The sequence below is a fragment of the Drosophila nasuta genome, chromosome 3, assembly GCF_023558535.2.
Source record: "Drosophila nasuta strain 15112-1781.00 chromosome 3, ASM2355853v1, whole genome shotgun sequence".
In the NCBI taxonomy this organism is placed as follows: Eukaryota; Metazoa; Arthropoda; class Insecta; order Diptera; family Drosophilidae; genus Drosophila; species Drosophila nasuta.
In genome coordinates, this window is record NC_083457.1 from 21,626,917 (window position 1) to 21,650,445 (window position 23,529).

Sequence of the window (23,529 nt, forward strand, 5' to 3'; positions counted from 1 at the left end):
GAGGCGCCAGCACAGTTGACACATTTTCCTGTTTCACAAGCATATTGAAAATCTCTTTGTCATTTGTGGCCAATTCTACGAAATTTCATGAAAATTAGCTCACATATTTTGAGCACTAAATCAATTGAAAAGACTTTGAGATTATCTCATACAAGTGTTGAACAATTTCAAGTAGGACAAAAATATGTACAAATGTTACAAAAGAGCAACTGATTGTTTAACATCAAAATGAATATTTTATTTTCTAAGAGTTTAGTATTATTATTATTATTAATTTGAAATATTAATAAATAATTGATAGATAGCATATAATATTTGATATTAATCATGATTATTTATAGAAAATTCAAACATTATATTAGTTCTTTTTTTTTTTAGAGGTAGTTGATATTCATTTCAATATTAAAATAAAATATATATATAGAATATAATGATATCAATAATATATTTATGCAGTTATACTATCATAGTAATTATCTTATCTATGTAGTATCTGGTAGCTGAACGTACTTCCTTGCAACTGTCCAACGAAAGCGGCTGATTTAAGATCGATCAATAAAATCAACCAACTGCTGCGGCATATGTGTGAGTGATAATCTGTTAGATGATCAGGCATATTCCTCGTAGCACACTCCAAGCCATTAAATTGTGCATTTTACGACGCTGGCAGCAGTTAAGCAAACCAGACCACAACCATACCAGAACCAAACCGTAGAGATCTCTTGGGGTTTGTTTGCCATAAAAGAAATGCCGCTTTCATATGGCTGGCAGATAAAACAAAACACCGACGATCGAGCGATCGAGCGATCGACTATGCTGATCAACGGCGCAATAAATTCATCAAACAAATATCGGTGGCTGTAGTTTTGTGGCTGAGGCTTAAGTCGACGTCGCTGCGTTATAATCGACATGAATATTAAAACCACAAAACTATAATCAGTGCGATATGATCGTCGGCTGTGGCCCCGGAAAACATATCAATCTCATGTGGAACAGACGATCCCAACGATACAATCGCAGCCACCGTTGTGGACCTTTTTTTTGGTTGTTGTTGTTGTTGTTTTGAGCCATTAACTGGCTGCAGACGACCTAATGGACATGATCTTTCGTCACTCCCAGCAACAACAAAAGGGAATGTACCTTTTTTATTTAGTTTCTAAGCGGTTCCCTTTTCCCCCGCTCAGTCTTGATCTTGATACTTGGCGTCTGTCGCTTGTTGTTGATCCCTAAATACCCTTTAAATTGAACGTAATTCCCAGCACGGAATTTATCATCGTCATTATCAGTGCTCGGTGCACAGTGCTAACAAACGGAGTCCTTTGAATAATTTGTATGGTGATTAGATATTAAAAGCAGTAATAGATCAAGTGAGTTCGAGAAAGAATACTGAATACGAGTAGTTAAATAAAAATTCAAGAGTGGAAATATTAACATTGAAGTTTTTATTTTAAATAGATTTTGAGTAGAATTTTGAGTTGCAAATAATTTGAGGGAATTTTGAAATTTAATATAAGACTTTACTTTTCAAAGTAGTACAAATATTTTAGCAATAAGTTTGCAGTCTTTTTAATTTTTCATTATGGTTAGGATAAACTTTATTTTATTAGTTAAAATTGTCATTAGATAAAAATGATCTAATCATAATATGAATCTTCGATATAGTATAATTTAAAAAGTTGTCCTTGAATTATTCTATCATCTAAACTATGTCATTGTATTTGTTCCCAATCGTTTACATTTGGTTCCCACGCGCTACAAAAAAATGGGTAAAAATGGAAAAACAAGGGAAACGTTTTCTAAGAACTTTTGATTTCAATGCATTGACTAGCTAAAGACTTCAGCTCCTTTGTCAGGTGCTTTAAACTGAAGTACGTAATTGCTGACAGCGCAGCTCCTGCCCTGCTCCTCCCATTGTGAGCAAACGGTGATCAGAAGATCACAAACGCAATCGCTCATTACCAATAGAAATGCGAGTGAAGATCGAACCCATTGAAAGAAAGTCGAAGGGCGACGAGCGCTTTGAAGCGAAGCCGAAGCTGAAGTCGAAGTCGACTTCGAAGTCCAACAGGCAGTGCATTGTTATTCAAATTTTGTGAGCGTGAGAGAGGGGAACATCGAAGAGAAAAGAGTGAAAGAGAGATACTTGAGCTGGGAACGGTAGTGAGACGAAGCCGGGTCTCTTGGTGTTGGTGTTGGTGTTGGTATTGGAATTGGAAAACTACATCAAATTGGCGCTTAAATATTTTCATAGCACAACTGTGGGAAACAAAAATATTGAAACAGAGTTGAAAACGAAAGAAGAAGATGCGCAAGAAGAGCGAGAGCCAAGAAAGCGCATTTGCTTTTACCTTCTTACTTAAACTGTAAACTTGAAATGGCCACTTGAGTTTTGAAGCGTTAAGTGGAAATCAATGGCAATGGCTGGTTGGCTGCTTGGATGGTTGGATGGCGGCGATGGCGGTGATCTCGCGGGGATCGTGTCCAAAAGAGACCCCGAGAAGAAAGATCGAGTGAAGCAATTGACCAAAAAACTGTCGAACCTGCCTCTGAGTTAGACGACTGACGATCGGCAAGCGGTACACTTGTTCAGCTTTGTTGTTGACCATGTTTTTCTTTCTTTTTTTTACCACCGTTCTCCTACTCCATTCCTTTCCCCTTTTGGCCTAGACGAACGTGCGGTAGGTAGACGACGAGAGGGAGTGAGAGTGAGAGCGAGTGGGAGAGCGAGAGCGAGAGCGGGATAAGAGACAAAAATCGGTTGAGAATTTTTTTTTTTTGTTTTCTGCTGACATTTGTTATTGTCGGCGTCTCTTGGAAATTTGTTTGTGCGCAACGGAAATGCATTTATTTGTCCACATCTCGGACGGCGTTTAATGAAGTGACCGCCTTCCATCACACTCTTCCTCTCCCTGCCACATCACACCATGAGAGCCAGTCGAGTCTTTGCTGCTGCCACTGCCGGGGCGTTAATTGATGAATCTGCGGAGCATTGCTCAAGAGCAGTTTCAATGGCTCAACCCCTTCCCCTTCTCCTTACCCTTCTCCTGCTCCGATCCGGCCAAACCTCGGGGCATGTGCTATTTCTTGGAATTTTCACGGCATGATTTCCTTACGAACAACAGTCGAAATTCCAACAAGTATTTCTCTCGACTTGTTTTCATCTTTTCCCTACCACGGCTTTTCACGTTAAACACATCTATTTAAATTTTAATGATGTTTGTAATGATGGTGCTAAATATTTCCCACATTATATTATCACCTATCGGTGGCAACAGCCATTGAGCATTTGGTCATTGAGTAAAATAGTGGTTGGTTCTTCATTTCTTAAGGTCGTTATTTTGAAATAGATGCATAACTCTGATAACTTGGATTTTTATTTGTTTATACTACTACTATAGATTTCCTACAGTTGACATTGGATGTCTTGCGCTGGACCTTCGCATATATACGACAAATCGAAGCTACAATAAAGTTCGAATTCATAAGATGTAAATAAACCGAAGTATAAATAATAAACAAAGGTCAGCATCTACACCACATAAACATTTCAAGAACTCAAATTGCTATTAATTACATAAATAAAGCAAGTACTAAACAATAGATTTGTGACACCAAATGATCGGGTTGTTTCCAATGAATACAAATTTGAGCTTATTAATCTATGTATTAATGTCATTAGATTTGTTATTCATTGTTTACTTCTGCTTAGAATTTTCTTGGAACGAAAAGTGCAAAGACAAAATAGTATATATAAAATATTTTAAATTTAATCTAGAAATATTTAAATGAAAAGTAAGAAGTAATGGATCTGAAAATAATGGAGTTCATTTTCTTTCGCAAACAATTTAGAAAAGATCACTATTACTTGTAGGTTTACAATGAGTAGATACTCGTAGAGTCGCTCTTAACAATAGTTATAGTATTATTTAATACTACGCGTTGTATTTTTTTGTGGGGTCCAAGAGTTCTTGTAAGTTTTGATTGATCACTGGCGCAGCCGCCTTCAACGATGCGGAACAATGCTAAACATTTTTAATGAACTACAGGGCAAATAAAGGGCTCTATAAAGAATCGAAGATGGGCTGGCCAACTGCAAGTCAAGTCCCAAAGGCAGAGTTAGCAATAGAAAGAGTAAGAGAGAGGGAGACAGACATCATATAAAACAATGATCGCTTGGGACTTGACTCGGTACTAGATGTTAAACCCTGAACATTTGAACAAGAAATTAACAGCTTCGAACTTGTTACTTGTATCTCTGACTGTTCCCCCTACCACTCTCTCTCCCTTTGAGGGTGAGGTGTTGATTGGGCAACGCCCTGGACACCACTCGATGTTGCCACAGACAATTGTTGTTGGCAACGAGTGGAGTGGAGTGGAAGGAGTGCGGTTGATAGAAATGATTGCGTTCTTAAATTTACGAGCGCACATGATGAGCTATAAAATGTTTTATAGCCCAAGGGCTGTCAGGCTGCTTCTAGCCCTAAAACTGGCCCTAGTTCTGCCCTACGATCTATGTATGTGGACCGACTACCCTTTCGGTAATCTGGCAATGTGGCATGTGGCATGCCACGGCAAAAGAACTTTTACCTCAACAATTTTCGCCTTTGAGCAGGGCTGTGTTGTTGGCATTTTTCACGTTGTTCTCAAATTAAATCATGTGATTTATTGCGCTGCTGTTTTTCCGGGGGGATTTTGGGCTCGGAGAAAATGGGAAAATGTTGCGGTCCTCTGATTTGTTTTGGTTTTTTTCTGCGGGCGGGTTGAAAGTTCGGAGCTACCAATTGATTGAAATGTCAAGATTCATTAGCCACAAGGCGCTTGATTGCACTCACAACACACAGTAACAGAGCAGAACAGGAGCGGTTCAATGGGAAAGCGGGTAGCATACTTATACATTTCATCAGTTTGTCAAACTTGCAGCTTATCCCACATAAATGTTGTTTTCCTTTTTTGTTTATTTGCAATTCCCATTAAACTGAGCTCAACATTGAGCCTTGAGCGAGTGGGAAAACCCAAAAGAAGTAGCTAATAACAAGTGTATGGCGGGTTTAACCCAACGATATTATATTTTATTCATAAAACCAACAACAGTGGATAATCCCGATGTCTACCTGAAGCTTCCATGAGTTTTTGCTCAAATGCAAATGAATGAAATTATGAAATGTGGAAATGGTGAAAGAGATTTCGGGAACACACCTTTGGCGGTTCACCGTGGGCGTGTAAATTGACAAAAGAACTTTTCGCACATTAGTTGTAAGTGGCCCACAGAACACGGCGACGGGAATGGTTCTCGGCTTTTCTTTTCTTTTCATTTTATTTCTCTTCACCTGGGATGACATTTTGCACCTGTTGTTTGGCATTGGTCGTGCTGCTTGAAAATGCCGAGGGACAACAATAAAACAATGCCAGATTTTTTCCAGTATCTTTAGGGTCCTGTTGTTCGCCATAGCTCGTGCTGTGACCCTTAGGCTTGAGTTAGGTAAAGGGACAGCTGCACAATAATACTAAAAATAATAAAAACAACATCAACAGCAACAGCAGCGGCTCTAATTAGCCATGGTCATTGGCTGTTTGTGCGGGCTTCAGAAATAGTTTGGCACTTTCTTGTTATTGTTGTTGTTGCTGCTGTTGCTTGTGTTGCATTTTGCGTTCAGAGTGAAAGTTTCCTCAAATCGTTGCGAATTTTTATTATTTTTACTGGACAGTCTGCACCATAAATTGTGCACTTTATGCTGCGAGTGTCGAGACGAGATATTTGTTACCTCGTGCACTACAAAACGAGATATTATGTTTAGCCGAAGATTGAAAATCTTGTATTAATTCTAACTATGCACCATTAAAGCTCATTAATTTGCTGTTCTCAGCGTAGTTAGTTTCTAGATGGACTGTTTATTTGCTAGAGAGAGGCGAACCGGTTCTGGAATCATTGTGGAAATGGTTCAGCTGCAGAATTGGGTCAGTCGATTCTATTAAAGAGTATTTCATCTGCAAAATTTGCATTAATCAAGTGAGTTCATTATTGTTGTGATAGTTATCCATTTAATTTACTATTCAATTGGTTCGTTTGACTTAGAATTGGAAAACTTGTAAAGAATTAGAGTTTATTTGAACAGATAACAGACAATAAAGATTTGTGTTAGAAAAGTATTTTGGTTGATTACTTGAATCACAAATGGAGCAATAAACTTTATATAATATTGTTTTGAAATTAAATTTTGAAATTATTAAACCATAAAAGTATTTATGTTTGTTATGAAATCTTGGTTTAAATGCAGTTCAGTGAGAAATATATCTAGGTAAAACTTGAGTTATTTTTGTAACGGTAACAATAATAGATTGACGACTATTCAAAGCTTTCAGAACTAGCGTAATCCCCAATTCATAACTCAGGCGACAGCTACTGCACGAAACTATTGAGACACTTGACTACTTGGCTTATGGTCATTCATAACTCAAATGAATAAATGACAGCTCTGCTTGGTGCCAGAGTTCTCTCTGATACTTTGAGATACTTATAGAGAGATAGATGTGAGTAAGAGTCCAACACGTTTGCAACATTGTTAAAAACTGTGACAAATACTGAACTTTTGCAGTTGCTGTGAATGTGAATGTGTAATGGGGATTGGTCTGGGGATTGGGTTCACTTCACTGTCATTGCCATTGTCATGGAAATTAGAATATGTATATTTTGTTTTTAGTTATGTTTTGTGTGTGTGAGGAGAGTGTGAGAGAGGAAAGGAATGTTCAATTAGATGTCGAAAATCGTCTGCCATATGTGATGGCATTTCCTGCAGACGTGTTAATAAACAAAGACGGGTGAGGAGCGAAGAGGGGGGTACTTGAGATGCAGATGGAGGATACTTACGAATCTGTGAAATGTCTGTCACTGAGACTGTTCCTTCCGCAGCTAGGTGTATGGCTTTGTCGTGTGCACACTGTGACATTATTACGTAATCTTCTACTGTACATAATGCACCTGAAATCACCACCTGAAAGACCAGAAAAAGAAAGCATACATTACAACGAGTCAACGAGAGTGAGAGAGACAGATAGAAAGAGTCTCTTTTTTTTGTTTTGTTTTGTTTTTTATCGTTGGCGCACTTATCGCTATCGTGCGTATCTATAAACAGGGCAATCAATATTGTATCTAACAGATACAACACACAAAACCTAAATTGCATACCAGTGTTTACACCTTGTCACAAACACAACACGCCTTTTTTATGACCTGCCCCCTCTGTTCCCTCAGCCACCCCTTGTCCCTCCCCGCCACTCTCGTTACATGCTCCTGCATGAGCGTGTAGGTCGGTAGTTGCCTTCTAAGTGTAATTTATCATGTTTGATTAGTTGTCTCCCTTTGATATTTTATTACATTCATTCATAATCGCGCCTTTGATTTAATGAATTTATTGTTTCTCTTCGCTTCGCTTCGTTTCTAGTTTTTATTGTGCCAGGTCAGGTTGTAAATCAGAATGCAACTGGATCGAACTATATTCGCTCGAATACACGTTAAGCCGCTGCCTGATAAACCAATCTATTGCTAAAACCCAGTTACAAATTACGCAAATAAATTGTTACGAGTGAAGTGTCAGTTGGCCTAGTGTTTGTTTTATTATTGCACTCATTAACTTTGTTACATTCATTCATATTAAATTGTTGCTAGCTAATATTTCATTTGTTTTTATTATTGCATTAATACATGTAGATTCATTCTTTGCATTTAACTTATATGAACAGTTTTTTCGTGAACTTGTTTAAGTTATATTTATGAATTTTGTTTTTTGCATAATTGTCAGCATTATTTGGTTTGGAATTTCTTTCAAATTAAAAGCTCTTTTTGTTATAATTTTTATTTTATTTTAAAATAAGTGTACACTAATTTTATTGATTGTTTGTATACCTTTAGTTATTTTACCTTTAGCATAAACTTATATTTCTTTTTGCTTCTAGTATTATTATTCGTTTTAATTCATTATAGGGTATATTCTATATACCAAATATAGCCTTCGGTCTAACTTTTTACCACAATTTACCAATAACATTGCTAAATCATACTTATAAGTTGTGTAAATCAATTGTTAAGATTATCGTGTCGCTTTGTTTCTTTTTTATTCTTTTTTTTGTATTATTTTTTATTATAATTTGTATTAAATATCCCACATATACACTCATTAATTGTACACATTACAAATATTGATTCACTTCTTTTTCAACAAGTGCAGCTTTGATATACATATATTCACATTATTGAAAGCTCTTTAATATAATTTTGATTTTGTAAGACACTCAAACATTGGGGCAACTGAACTTCCTGCTTTTAGTCCTTCCCGGTCAATGTCTTTCTAATGGTTTCTCCCATTAGTAGCCCCATCATCGATAGCATTCATTCCCCCGTCTATATCAAAAATGGCTTGCACCCTTCACAGTGGCCGTTAATTGTTTGGCGCCACACGAAAAAGAAACCCTTCAACCTGCTGGCTGTGAACGTTAGACCACCCGTGTGAGAAAGTGAAACCCCCACGCGTATTTGAACCACTCGAAGGCACTTCAGCAGCCAGTCAAGGCCTCTTGAGATTGGAAACTAAGCAGCTGGCACAGCTTCGGGTAGCAAGTAGCAGCCACAAATTAGCCGAACTTCCTCGTTGGAAGCCGCTGCATCGAAAACGTGATAGCCGAAACTGTTTTATGTTAACTGTAACAGCAACAGCAACAGAAACAGAAACAGAAAATGAAACTGAAAACCCATCGAAATCTTATCAAAGCCGGTCGCACACACGCTTTGTAATGCTTTCCACAGCACTATCGCCTGCCCCGCCCCACCTTGCGCCTTGCCACTCTTCCTATCGATGGAAATTTATGCTCCGCATAACCTCGTTTCATTCTCACCAAAAAGCGTCTGTAGTTGGTTTTCCCAAGCGTAGTTAGCGCTACTTCAACTTAGTTCAAGATACAGACGAGCGGGTGGACGGACAGACGGACGGACGGAGGGCGGACGGACAGAGGGCGGGCGTTTGGTAAAACGCATTATTTTGTAATTATCGACAGAGTTCTAATAAATAAAACGAACCCAAGACATACAACACTTGAACAGCAACAACAGCAACAACAGCAACAACAACAACAGCAACAACAACGTTGCAAGGCCCCGCACAACACTTTTGACTGGGTTATAATTTTTTCCTCATCGTTTTTTTTTTCTTCTTTTTTTTGGGTTGATGAAATTATGAATGAAGATAAGGTATGCGACCAACGTGAATGGGCGTGTATATATATGTGTGTATGTGTGTGGGTGGGTGGGTTGTAGGTGTGAGTGTGAGTGTGAATGTGAGTGTGTTGTTGGCACAGCAAGTGCTTGTCAACGTTGTTGCTGTTGTTGTCTTTGTGGATCTGCTAATAGCTACACTCATAGTGCAAAGTACTTAAAATCTTGCCTAGAAGATGTGCAGATAACTTTTTAAATACTATACACATAGGCAAATTAAAGTTATGGAGTATTTTGTCCCATCAATAATGTCAGTCGCAGTATAATTTGTTATTATTTTTCTGACATGTTCTTAAAAAATATTTTTAAATAGGATTTTGAATATTGCGTTATAGAAAAGGTAGATGTAACAAATGAAAAGCATAATCTTTTAAAAAAATAGATTTGTTAAGATTTGCTAAACTTTATGTAAATAAGTTTAAATACTCTGCAATCAGAGTAAATTTATACGTTGTTGAAATTGTCATTTTCATTTACATTTCTAAAATTAAAAGCATCAAAATTGCAAACATAATTCTACATGTATTTGTTATCATAGTATAATAGTAAATTCGCAGAGTAATGTAATATTTCACGTATTTTTCAACAACTTAAAAACCATTTTTTATTCTAGTGAATCTTCTTTCTTTTGTAGCTTTATTTAGTGCAATATTCGGCACATTTGTGATATTTTTTTTATCAATATAGTTCGATCGATCAATTTGTCAAAATACTTACAATAAAAAAGAGCAGTCTTTTTTAACTGATTCGACATTCATTCGGCGATTAATGTACATAATTTTAACCCATTTACTGCCAGCCAAGCAGCAAACTAAACTTGCGCAGCTTCGCCTTCTATTCGCGATTGCTTCCGCCGAGTTCTTCCACGTCTAGCAAGATGGTATCGGGCTTGGATAATGCTGACATTGAACTTGTAGGCGATTTGTGGGCGTGTCAGACGTGCAACAATTTCAATTTCAATTCCGATTTCAATTGCAATTTCAATTCGAGTTAGATACTTTTTAGAATGGTATTCAATTAATGCTGTTGCTGGCGGGACAACACACACACACACACACACGCACACACCGGCACATACATTTGTAGCACTGACATTTGGCGATTGGCGGCGCCACTTCCGTTTCCGCTTTTGCAAAACAATAACGAATGACAAAAAACAATCACAATGCGAGCCTCTGTCACGTATGTATTTATTTATTGCACTTGCACCGAACTGTTTATAAACTCTTTTTTTCTTGATTTCGAACTCCTTTGCAAAATGTTGTATTATTTATATTTGTTGGCGTTGCCACCCAAATGTGGCACGAGTCGACGGAGAGAGAACGAGACGCCAAATGAAAAATGATTACAGTTTTACAGTCGAAACTGAATCCGCAGAGTTGAACGTCTTTGCAGGGCGATTGAATTATCGAGACTAACCGAAACGAAACGTGCGACATTTTTTGTTGCTGTTGCTGTTGCTCTTTGCTTTTGCCGTTGTTGCTGCTGTTGCTGGTGTTGTTGTTGTTGTTGTTGTTGGATACGGATACGGCCAACACTGGCAGCACCAACAGCAACAGCAACAGCAACAGTAAGAGCGACGGCAGCAGTGCCAGCAGAGCTGCACAGCAAACATGTTGCATGTCGAACAAGAAGTCCCATGACACAGCATATGCTGTCTAAAGTTGCCCAATCTGGAGCCCAATCGTGTGCAGCATTGACTGTTATATAACATTGCACTATATAATATGCATAAATAGCACAAATATCAATATTTAAGATAGCATTATTTATTAGTAAAATAATATTATTTATGTCACATTAAATAGTATAAATCTTTTCATTAATTCTACTTGAAATATTTTATATAAAAGAGTAACAAATAATTCCCTGGTTTTTTGCAACTATTTTCATGTCCTTTGGTCTCATATACCCTGCAGTAAATTCCATACTAAATTTGCTCCCATGCATTCGTTTATATCATGTGCTTTGTAGCATGCGAGAAATTTTGTTAACAGTGACAGCACGCGCTTATGTTACTAACGCTTACTGTTATTAACAGTGATGGAAGTCGAACCTGTTGTATGAAATGTTAATTTAACTGGCACTGTTGATGTTGCAACTGAGACCGCTGTTAGCATTTGTTTGCTGTTAGATCGAATGTTAATTGTAACGGAAATACTTGAATTGAATGTTGAATTTAAAAAAGTATTTATTTTGTGACACATTTCTTGAATTGCATTTAAAGGGTTCTAATCAATGTTACGCTCTTATGCACTGATGATACATTTAGTTATGTATTTAAAGATTTCTAATCAATTTTTGTGAATAGTTTCTTTGATGGCCTTCCCCCGTAGGCATTCGAAATGAAATCCAATAAACTGCCGGCCACGCGCCACGTCCATTAATGAGCTCAATAATGAAAATTGCAATAGTTCCGGGTGTCCATAAAACTGGTTAACGCCCACGCAATAAAAACAGGAGCAACCCCTAAATGTGTGGCACAGTTTAAAGCGATTAGGGTCACAACAAAGGACCCAAAGGACCGAGAAAGGACACAGAGGACACTAAAGGACTCAAAAGAGGACCCGCATGCAGGGACTTCCGTTGTGTCTGGATAATGCCACAAACCACTTTGGCTGTCTCATGTGGGTGGCTCCGCACGGAAGTTGCCGAAAAACTGCAAGCGTTTGATTGAACACTGATTGACAATGCCACAGGACCAGGAAGGGGCGTGGTCCAGGGAGGGGGAAGTGGGGAAGGGGGAGTAGCCAGCCAACTGTCAATCGATACTAAAATTCATCGACATGGACATGCGTCCATCTTCATCATTGTTCATCGCACAATGGCGATTTATGCTTCTTCCGTCTATTCCCCTTTCCCTCTTTCCCTCTCTCTTTGCCCATGTCGATTTCCCACTCTTGTCCTTTTTGTTCGCCTCGGCCTTGTAATCCTCGATAATGGGCTATTGTCAGCGCGTCTGATGCTTGACGCCTGCCTCCAACGACAACGTTGACGACAACGACAACGACAACGATGACGATGACAGCTACTTGCTCTCACTCTGGTTGCTTCGTTGATTGGTGACGCACTCTGCTATTGGATTACCCATTTCTGCAGCAATTAAGCAAAGAGTCTCTTGTAAGCGCATTAAAGTCGTTGCAAATTATGGACTGATTGCTGATTTCAAATAAATCGGTTTAAATATTATTAAGAAAATGAAAGTAGTGACTACATTAGCAAATGCTTTTATATGAAATATTAAAAATAAAAGTAAAATAAATCCATTTCAAACATATTCAAATACTATATGCTTTTGATTATTTTTATCTTTATAAAATATATCTATTTTAATATATGATTTTTGTGTTTTTTTCGCGTAACAAACAGAACAAATTCATTAAGAGGGCTGCACTTGATTTAACATTATTTATTGTGTTATTGGTTTTCTTTGTAGTTTTGATCGATTTAGAACATTGTTGAAAATTTTAAGCTGTCGATAAATTATAAATATATTCCATAATTTATGTGCATTTCAGTTTGCCACACATTTTGCAGTCATCAGATTATTATAATTTATTGATATTGCCATATTTCATCGATCAAACTCGTACTGACTGCAGCTATCGTAAATATCCCAACTATCGATAGGTTATCATGGAACCCACATATTATTATTATTATTTAGCAAACAGAACTCCAAGTATATTAATTAATGGGTCTATATATCAGTGATCTATTGCACTGACCGCAGCGATCATAATTACTCAAACTATCGATAAACGTCAACGTTTATGTAATGATCAATTAGCTGATCGATCAATAGCGAGCATGGTTCGATAGTAAAAGACACTGGTCAAAAGTGTCAGAAGTGTGCCCCCAATTTGGCGCCCATTGGCGACATGAGTAACATTGAATCGCGATAAACAATATAATTAATTTCCCAATTTATTCGATGATTTCGTTTTCGTTTTCGCTCGCCTCGCCTCGCTATGTCATTGTCTATGTCCGAGCTCCAATCAGAATCGCGGGTCACCCAACCAACACTGATAAGGCTAATCCATCAAAAGACGTGAGTCACGCTAGGAATGCCATTGCCTATCTTCAGGCGTCTTGAGATAATATCGCGCTGCTCTGGCCAGCTTTTGGCAAGCTGTTACCAGGTGCGTAACCTCACGTAATAGCCAAAGTCATGAGCCGCTTCAATTCCTCCTCCTCCTCCTCTGTTTGCTTCTCCTCTGACTGCAGCTCTCTTATCTATTGCTTGTCACAGTGACGTCACAAGAATGTATGTACTACGGCTAATGATTAGATTGTTTTAGCAACAAATAGTACGAAATAATGCTGGAATCGCTTTAGACTTCTTCAGATTTCAACGTTGCCAAGTGACCGACGAGTGTTGTTCATTTACGAAATAAAATTAAATCAAAGAAATACAAAAATATATATGTATCTGTCTCTTTGGAATGCGCACTCGAGTGGTGCAAAGCAAAGCACAACAAATTAATCATCCAGATGTTATGTGACAGACTTAAGATGTGGACTGTGCTGGGGGGTTAACAATATGATCGGACCTCGTGACCAATTTGGAAATCAGCACAAGTATTACTCTACTGCATTACTGGACACATGTTTTGCGCTTATCGATTTAGTTTTTTGTTTTTTTGCTAGTTCCAGTTCAAAGTCCGATCAACTACTTGAAACTGAAACTTGTCTAGTCTTTGGCCCTTTAATAACACTTGCTTATCACACACACCTCTCAGACAATGCATATAAGTAGTGCAGTGTTTGGGGATCTGTATTAGTTTGCTATTTGTCTGTTAAGTGCTATTTAACCCAGTAAACGACTTCTGACGGATTTATGCCCTACAATATATAATGACAAGGCAAACACTTTCGAGTGTGCCCCTTGCATAAGAGAGTTCCAAGAATACCGAGTCGTAGTACTTCCCGAATAGTGTCGCAATTTCGTCAAGTACCTTGGCTCTGTAATTCGCTGTTCGAAGCACATTTGCCAAATATGCGATATCTTTAAATTTGCTACCACAACTTTTGCAACAACAGCGTATGCATACACAAGAAAGAAACACTTTAATAATGAAGTATGTTTAAGAACTAAAAATATACAATAAACCTCAAGTTATCGAACCGATTCAATATCCCTTTATAATTTCAATTTACTTATTTATATTGCTCATAGCTCAGTTTGTACAGTAGTTTCGAGTTCCTAAGTATAAATAATTATTAATAATATAATAATAATAACACAACACTTTGCATAGTCGAATTTGGCTAGATTATTTTACCCGCTATATGGTATATACATACATACTTTATGGTATAACGTTTTAAACATAATAGAATACCGATACATCAAAAATAACATTTTGTATTTTTAGTATTTTTTCAGTCACGATGTTTAGTACATTCATAATGACAGTGTTATGATTGTCAATAATAGGTAATTATAAGGTAATCAACGGTTGCAAAAGTTTTAGTCGTGCTTTGGTTTGGACAATCTGGCATATTTGGTATATGTATTTTGAATGTAATAGTATATGCATATACCAAATATACCGTTTGGTATATTTTAATTATGTTCAGTATATTAATTAGGTATATTTTAAGAATAATTGCACACTGTTTTGAAAGTGAGTAGCGAGTATTTCGCAGTCGAGTATACTCCTTTTGTCTTTTTCCTGTTTAGTTGTCGTTCACAATGTGGTAACTAAGTCTTGAAATGTCCTTTTAGTCAAGTGATTTGTGCAAGCTGTAGATATTTTTCGTATTTTGTGGTATGCAATAAAAGCGAAATGAGACTAATGTATTTGAGCTAAGCTAATTGGTCACGTAGGTGGTCCCAACTACGAGCCGTTAGTTGCTTGTTTAATTGGCTTACAGCGAAAAGACAACATTAAAAAACGCAACTTATTGTTTGACTAATGGCACACCGCTTCTCCCCCCCTCCAACTGCTTCTTCAGCTCCAACTAACAACGTTTTGCTGCTGGCCAAACCCACAAAAAAAAAAGACAACAACAAAACGAAGGAGAAATAAAAATCTGTGAGATTTTTGGCCGGCGGCTTTTAGTAATTGGCCTTTTGACTTCGGCGCTATCGACGTCGTTTAATAAACTTAACAATTTAATTTGACCATTTTGGCTTTTTCCGCTAGCAAATTGTTTACGTTTCAACCACATTCCATGGCTATCGTTGACAGTTTGATCTCACTGTCCACACCAAGTTGGCAGCGCTGCACAAACAAAAGCCAAAGCAAAAGCAAAAGCAAGAGCAAAATAAACTTGTGCCACTTGAACTTTGTGGTGAACAGCTGACTAACGATTAGAGCTGGAAGTAAGCAGTGTAGCATATAGCCGCTAATCTCCGGAACTGAATCTGCCATGTGCTGCGATAGAAATCAATGACTGATTACCCCCCAATTGTATAGTATTGTTGCTACTCATTGAGCGTGTGGCGCACAGCTTGGCTTTTGGACTCCCCACTCTGCGACGCGTCGCTTCGCTTCGAGTTGCGTCGATTGATAATTGGGCAAAAACATAAAAACGATTGTCATTATTGTGAAATTGATTAGTTAATTGGGCTGCTACATGAACTCTAGGGAACGATGACGCATATTAGCAAGAATGGAGATGGAGTAGTGATTAAATTTAACAACTTTTTCTCTCAGAGTTTCCCCAATTATTAATTGTGTTTAAAAAATGAAAAAGATTTCCCCAATATGATAATAATTATTTCCCAAATAGAAATTACTTTTTTCTATACTTTCTTATAGCTGCAATAAATTCGCCAGACATTCCGGAAATTGGATTGTAAATAGTTAATGCTATACGCCCATGCAATACGTGTTCAAAGTCCCGCATTCAATTTTTATTATCAGAAGATTCCTCCTTGTTGTGTTCATAACTGCTCTAATTAAAACATTTGCGCATCCTTATCAATCGAGAGACGCCAAATGCTAATTTATAATGCTTACTCCGCTAACTGATTCCGTGATTCTGACGTGCGAATACTTTGGCGATTTATGGCCAGAAATGCGGCCTAATTGAAATCGTAAAGATTGCGAGGCGCACAAATCAAAACAAATCGTAAATAAATCTGTATTCACATATATGAGAGTATGTGTACATACTCGATGGCGGAGTATTTATTGTAAAAATTGAACGAAATTCCATTTGACCATTTGCACTTGACAATACTATCGGCCACGTTTGATGTGTGGGCATCCAGTGAGAGCCAGAAACAGAAGTAGAAGCAGAAACAGAAACAGAAACAGCATAGAGCGAGCGACTTGCATTGAACTTTGGTATCGCATCATATATTATTAAAGCGCCGGACAGCTCACTTATCAAAGAATTAGGGGCCGGCTCATGGGCCCACTTGAGTTGGCTATTTCGGGCCTGGTCAAGAGCGGGCTGGACGGAGCGGCATGGGTAAGGTCTGTGGCCAAGAAGCAGGCCGGGCCCAGCTAATGAGCATTAATTGATTTCAAATGTGCACTTGACGAGCTGCTGATTTATGATCGATACGATGCCAAACTTGATACACATTGCGGACAGGATCCTGCGGTTTCCTGGGCACGTGTTTGCCTTTCGATACATCTGTTTCAGTTTCAGTTTCTGTTTTTGTTTCTGTTTTTTTTTGGCCAAGCCACAAAAATGTAAGCAAATTGGCGGTACTCGAACAATATTTGTCTGTCTGGCAACAGAAAAACCGCAATGTCAACAAAATTCCCCTCAGGCGCGTGTCTCGTGTCTTGGCGTAAGTATCTTTGCATCTACTCAAATGTATCTATATGCATTTCGGGCGTGTGGCCGTCGCTCGATTCGTGTTTAACAAGCAATAAAAGTGATTAAAGCAAATCTAAACGCTTGTTTCGCGTCGATTTTGTTAATTACTCTTGGCCCCGGAGGCCAGGGGAGTTTTCCATTTTTTAATCAAAATTTTGTAGAGCCATGCAAAATGCAAATGCAAACGCGAATGTAACAAAGTAATCAATAGAACGGAAGCCCAAGCATGCCAAGGGCTTTGATTTGCTTGTTTAAGTAATTACATAATGCTTCAAAATTGAAGAGGGTGGCAACTCTAGCGATACTCTGGGCTTGAAATGACCAAATCTGAAGAGCTAGATAAGTTTTAAATGCTTAGAGTAAATTTTTGCTTTAATGCATATACAAATTTGGTACAGAATTTCATTTTTTATTGTGCTTTAACTCAATCGATAATAATCTTTTATATTCAAAACAATAACAATCGACGAGTGGTAAAATATATTTAGAATTGGGTAGCCAATTAATGTATTACGCAGATTATTGCAGTACTTTATTTCAAGGTAATTGCTCTTCAGTTTTACTGATATTACTAATTAAAAGTCTCTTAAAATATGCGACTTTAAAAGCTTTGCAAGTTTATAATGCTGTTTTTGTTTATATTATTATGGTTATAATACTTGTCCTGGAGTACTTTCTGTAGTATTCTTAGAATTAATCAAAATGGTATTGCATTTATTTAGTATATTGTAGATTGACACAGAAATGAAACTTTCACCAAATTAAATATTTTATTTCAATTTTATGTAAGTTCTTTTTATTTGGTTTTTTTTTAGTTTTTAAGAAAGGGGCATAAACTATTATACAAGTTAAAAAGCTTTAAGTGTTTCCATTATTCTACAATTTTGTAAATTCTTGAATTTTTCAATTTCAATATTAATTAATAATTTTATTTTTAATATATTAAGTCTTTTATTTAATAAGCTTTTTTTTAAGTTATTGTTTTATGCCTAAAAGTATTTTTAGTCCACTTTAAATGAAAAACAAATGTATGAAATATAAAAATATTTGTTCATATTTTAGATGATTGCTTCCATAGTACATTTGGCTTTTCGGACAATTTTTACGGCGGCCACTTGTAATGCCTTTAGCTACATATACTCGTAACTCTCCCCCACCTGAGCCCCAAACTTATAGTACGTCCATTTGGACGTGCCACACACCCCCGTGTTGCATGTTGTGCTGTGGCATGTTTCTCATACCCCAGCGATGCAGGTTTCCCCCGTTGGCTTTTCATCCATTTTTTCTTCATTTTTGGACTTTTGGCATTTTCCAGCGGAAATGTGCCAAAATGCTTGCGTGCCACACAGCGGGCCAAGAACGAGAGAGTGTGTGAGTGTGTAGACGAATATTGAATGTGCTGCACGTAGTTGAAAATATTTGAAATTTAAGAAAGAGTGAAGCGAGGTTGAAATGGGGAGAAGGAGAAGGAGAAGACACACCGCCCGCGTGCAAATGGCGCCGGCAAATGCGTTCATTGAACTGCCAAGAAATGCAATAAAATCAACAAAAAACACACACTCTGAAAAGAAAATAAATGTGCGTATGTATCTGTGTGTGTATGTGTGTGTGTCTTTGGCGACGTTGAGGACGCGCCATAGGCGAGGCGACATGATCCAAGACAAACAGCGTGCAGCGGATTTATGGGGTCGTCGGGTAAGTATCTGTCTCTCTGCCCCTGTCTTCGCCTTTTGCGAAGACGGAAGCGGAAAGACGCGCAACTTGCGACAACTTTGACTCCGAGCTGTGTGACATACAAATGGGCAACAGGACATGTGGACGAGACCGCAGAAAAGGAAGCTGTCAAAAGGCTGACAACCCTTGGCTCCTGCTGCTCTGCTCCTGCGACTCTCATTTCATATCATTTGTTGTCCTGCTGCCAAAAAAAAAAAATAACCAAAGGAAAAGAAAAAAGTCAGTCGAAACGGAAGCGAATTATCTTTGCCTTATGCAAAGAGGGGTTCATCTTGGGGCTGGGGTTGAAATTGATATGCTGATGAGAGTTATATGTCATGTGCTTAAGCAACTGTCTCTTTCTCTCTCTCTCTCTCTCTCTCTGTCTCTGGTTGCGCCTGTTTAATGTGGCGAAAACTTAATATTTTAACAAGCCATCGCAAAGGTATCGAATATGGATTTTTATTGCCGCACATTACTCACAACTCAATGGGCAGGCAATAAAGTTATTGCCGGCCATTGCATAAGCGGCACAACATGGCGTATTATTAATATTTTCACATTTCCTTATGCTCTGCGCCTCGAGCAAAATTGCTCGACAATTGAGCGACCATAGAAATCATTATAATCATTATAATTGCTGCAACAACCAAATCACTTCAAGTTGGGACAGAGTAAAAACGTTAAGGGAAGGGGAATATAGCAGGAGGAAAATTGAAGCAGATTAATGCTGCCGTCCTAACGATTAGCAGTTTGTTTTGGCAATCTCCTAAAATCATTAAATACATTGTAAGTTCTTAAGGTAATTTTTTACATTTAGTTATATTTATTTTAAATACATAGCAATCAAATTTGTTTGCTCTTTCATAAAAAATTCGAAGTAAAAATATAAAAAGAATTTTAAGAATTTTTTCATTTTTTTTATTAATTTAACTAAAAATATGTAACTCAAATTTTATTTATAAATGCAGTATGTGCATATACGTATGAATATGTGTTAGATTTGCATCTTTCCTAAAAGTATGCTGTGAAAACTCAAATGCACTAAGCCACTCAACTGAGTTGCTATTAAATGGGTCAAGTTGAAAAAACTATGTATTATTTTACCGATTTCATCATTTAACCTACGTCAAGTATCTTGAAAAAAAAACGTGACATACTAAATCGTATCACGTATTCGTTGCAAATTTATTGCCAAATATAAATATTAAATATTTTTGGAGCATTATCTATGGCAATATGTGCAGCTCAAGCGCTTTCAACATATCACAGTGACGTCACAATCGAAGAAGGTTATCTATCACCTTATTTCCTTTAAAATCACGAAATGTGTTTGAACGCTCATAAATTGTCGAAGGTAGCATTAAGCAGTGACTCAAAGTTGTCATTCACTTCCATATTTGTTGATGTGAAAAGTGAGAGTGAAAGATTTTGTTGTCAGTTACATTTAAGTAGAAATAAAAACGGTTCAAAGTTTTCAATGACATCGAGAAGCTTCGCTACTTAGTCGACGATCTTTGATTGTTTCACAGTCTATCAATGCAACTCAAGGTTGAGTGATGTCTAGTTGGTTAAACTTTGATGTATCGATAGACGGCTATTTTCAATTTAAACATAGGTTTTTAGCGATTCCATTTAGAGGATTTCTTAGAAATTTGATTGTATTTTACACTTCAGAGTGGTTTATATTCATAAACCCAATTATTTTCAATGCTAAGACTTTACATTCGTTTTTGATCCTAAGAATGTAAACATTGTTATCTGTTAATTCGATGACTCTATTTATATCATGGAGTATCAAAAACTTTAGTGTTACCCATAGGGTAAAAAGGTATTATAACTTTGTGCCAGCAGGAAATGTATTTATGTAACAGGCTGAAAAAGGTATCTTTGACACCATAAAGTCTATATATTTTTAATCAGCATCATTAATATAGACGATGAAGTCATCAGAAGTTATTTAAGAAATACTTTTGTGTGGCAAAAACCGCCAACTGCAATCAGGTCTTAGTAACTTTGGCAGACAATCTGGTATATTGTGTACTCAATGGTATATTTTGAACGTAGTACTATATCAAAATACCATATATAGCCTTCGGTGTAATAAAGTATTTTTGCAGTATATTTTGGCAATAATACCGCACTATTTTGCCCAATTAAAATGGATAGCGGGTATCTCTCAGTCGAGCACACTCGCATGTAGCAATCTTACTTGTTTTCTTATATATTTGAAGATTACAATGTAATGTCAAGCCTTAAGTTTCCTCTTTGATGTTAAGTGCGTAAAATGTTAATCAAAATACTGGTCTTAGTTAATCCGACAAATAAAGTTTTGAAGGATCAGAAACTTTAACATTTAGTTTAAGGAATTATTTTCGATTAGTTTTCAGATTTTGGATTATTTCAGACATTAACTTCTAACATAGATAGTTTAAGCTTAAAAGCTTTACGGTAATTATATCTATATTTAAATACTGATCTTAGCTAAGCTGATAAATCAATGATTGGGAACTTTTTAGTTACTTCTATTTAGAGCTAACTATTGAATCAATCTGGCCAAATAGCTAAATTGATAATAATAACAGCAATTACTTCAACTACTTGCTAAGCTGGCAATGTGCTAGGTGCAACTTGCAGCTTGCAACAAGCAACGAGCAACTGCGACTTCAACTAGGTGCCAGTTACGCTCACTGGCCGAAAGATGGGTGTGACTCGAAAAAAACAAAAATAAAGAGAGAAGAAAAACAAAAACTGTTTTGGACGAACTGTGGCATGAGGCACGCCCCCGGTTGGCAATTTGGAACGCTTCGTTGCGCGTGAAAATTATGATTGTTGCGTTTTGAGGGAAATCTCATTAAGTTAAAGGCTGGAAAAAGGATGCCGATGGGCGATGCCTTTTTAGCCTAGGCCATAAATATAGGTTATATGCAGGTAATTTGCATGCACTTCCAGACGTTGTTGTTGTTGTTGTTGATTATGACAGCGGTATTTGAGCCAAATTGAAAAGCTCAGTGACCGACGACGACCGCCCGTGATAGAGAAGATAGAGGATAGAGGAGAGGGGCAGGAATTAACCGCATGCAAGCGAAGTATTTTAATTAAGCTCACATTTTTATAGACATTTCTTAATGACGCAACATAAATTTCATTTCTGCAGCCTGCCTTCTGCCTAGAAGAGTTGCCTCGCCATCGATCTGGGAGGGAATCCTTGGGATATATAAAATGCGCGGCAGGCGGCGCTGCTCATAAATGGAATGGAAAGTGAATTTTATGCGTTGCATTAAACAAAGTTGTGAAACCGAAACGTTTTGTATATTGAAGTTGAAGCACTCTGCCGCTGCCGCTGCCGCTTGATAACTTCATTGCGGCTCGACTTTTGGTCTTTCCCCGTTCTCCACTTGCATGAGGTTGGTTGCATGAGGCAACTTTGTAGCTGGCCTTATCGATGCATGCACTGATAAATGTTTGACACAGTGTGTGGCTTATTTGAGTTACAATGCGACGTCCTCGTTGCCACCCGCTCTTCGATCCCCGCTTCCATCTTCTGCACCTCAGGCACCACAACTGCCGACAGCTTTGGCTCATGAACACTCAGCGTGTCATTCACCCGGGGACACCGGGCAATTTCAATTGAGTGGCATGAGTGCCAGTTGCTGCAGCCACACTGACTATGAGTATGAGTATGAGTATGCGTATGAGTGTTAATATCTGTATCTGGTAAATACGTTTTTATGACTGTCCCCGGTTATATGTTGTTTAAGCTTTGCTTGGCCACACTCGGAGACACAAACATTCACACTGACTCAGACATAGTATACTATAGACTGTGAGTGTGTGTTTGAACAAGCAGTAAATGCTTCAGTTGCTCGCATTATGAATAAAAGGTAAACAACAAAGTGACAGAGAGTTGGCAAAGTGCAGCAGGTGCACCGATATCAAGCGATTCAGTTAAGATAAAACGGCAAAGTTATGTGTGACAAATAATTGATTGCAAACCAAATTCGAGTATTCATAATGCCATTCGGATTAATTGGCGATAAATAAAAGATCCATAGAGATATATTTTATGTATATTACTTACAAATTTCTTCATTTAACCTGCACGCTTTAAAATAAAATACTCATAAAATAATAATGACAGTATTAACATGTATTTTACGGATCCCAACTTCTGAGCAGATTTTAAGAAATTTTAATTCAATAAATTTTTTATACCCGCTACCCATAGGGTAGAAGGGTATTATAACCTTGTGCCAACAGGAAATGTATGTAACAGGTAGAAGGAGGCATCTCCGACCCTATAAAGTATATATATTCTTGATCAGCGTCAACAGCCGAGACGATCTAGCCATGTCCGTCTGTCCGTCTGTCCGTCTGTGTGTCTGTCCGTCTGTCCGTATGAACAATGCAATATTTTTTTGGTATTTTTACAGTAGATTCGGTATATTTTGAGAATAATACCGCAAAATATATTGCTTTTATTAAAAATGGGTAGCGGGTATCTCACAGTCGAGCACACTCGACTGTAACTTTCTTACTTGTTAATTATGTTTTACTAGTTTAAAAAGATTGTCTTAGTGCAGTTCATGTTGAATTTAAATCATATTTCAAAACGATGTTTGTTCAATTTTGTATTTCGTAAATAATTTGTAGGTAGTTTAAATTTGTTATATTAGTAATTAAGTCAATCATTTGGATGTCATGCAGACAATATTAGATTTTAGTTTGCAATTCAAGTTTCCGATTCTGATATTGGAAAAATCTCGTTA

General features: G+C 37.4%; 1 protein-coding gene across 2 annotated transcripts in view; it reads right to left on the minus strand.

Annotated features, from left to right (window-relative positions):
- Nucleotides 1-23,529, minus strand: part of LOC132790437 (mucin-5AC) — an 81,798-nt gene that overhangs the window by 22,637 nt on the left and 35,632 nt on the right. For both annotated transcript variants that reach the window (XM_060798957.1, XM_060798958.1), the window contains exon 4: nucleotides 6,866-6,989. In XM_060798957.1, coding sequence (XP_060654940.1) covers nucleotides 6,866-6,989 — 124 coding nt within the window. The remainder of the gene's footprint in view (nucleotides 1-6,865; nucleotides 6,990-23,529) is intronic.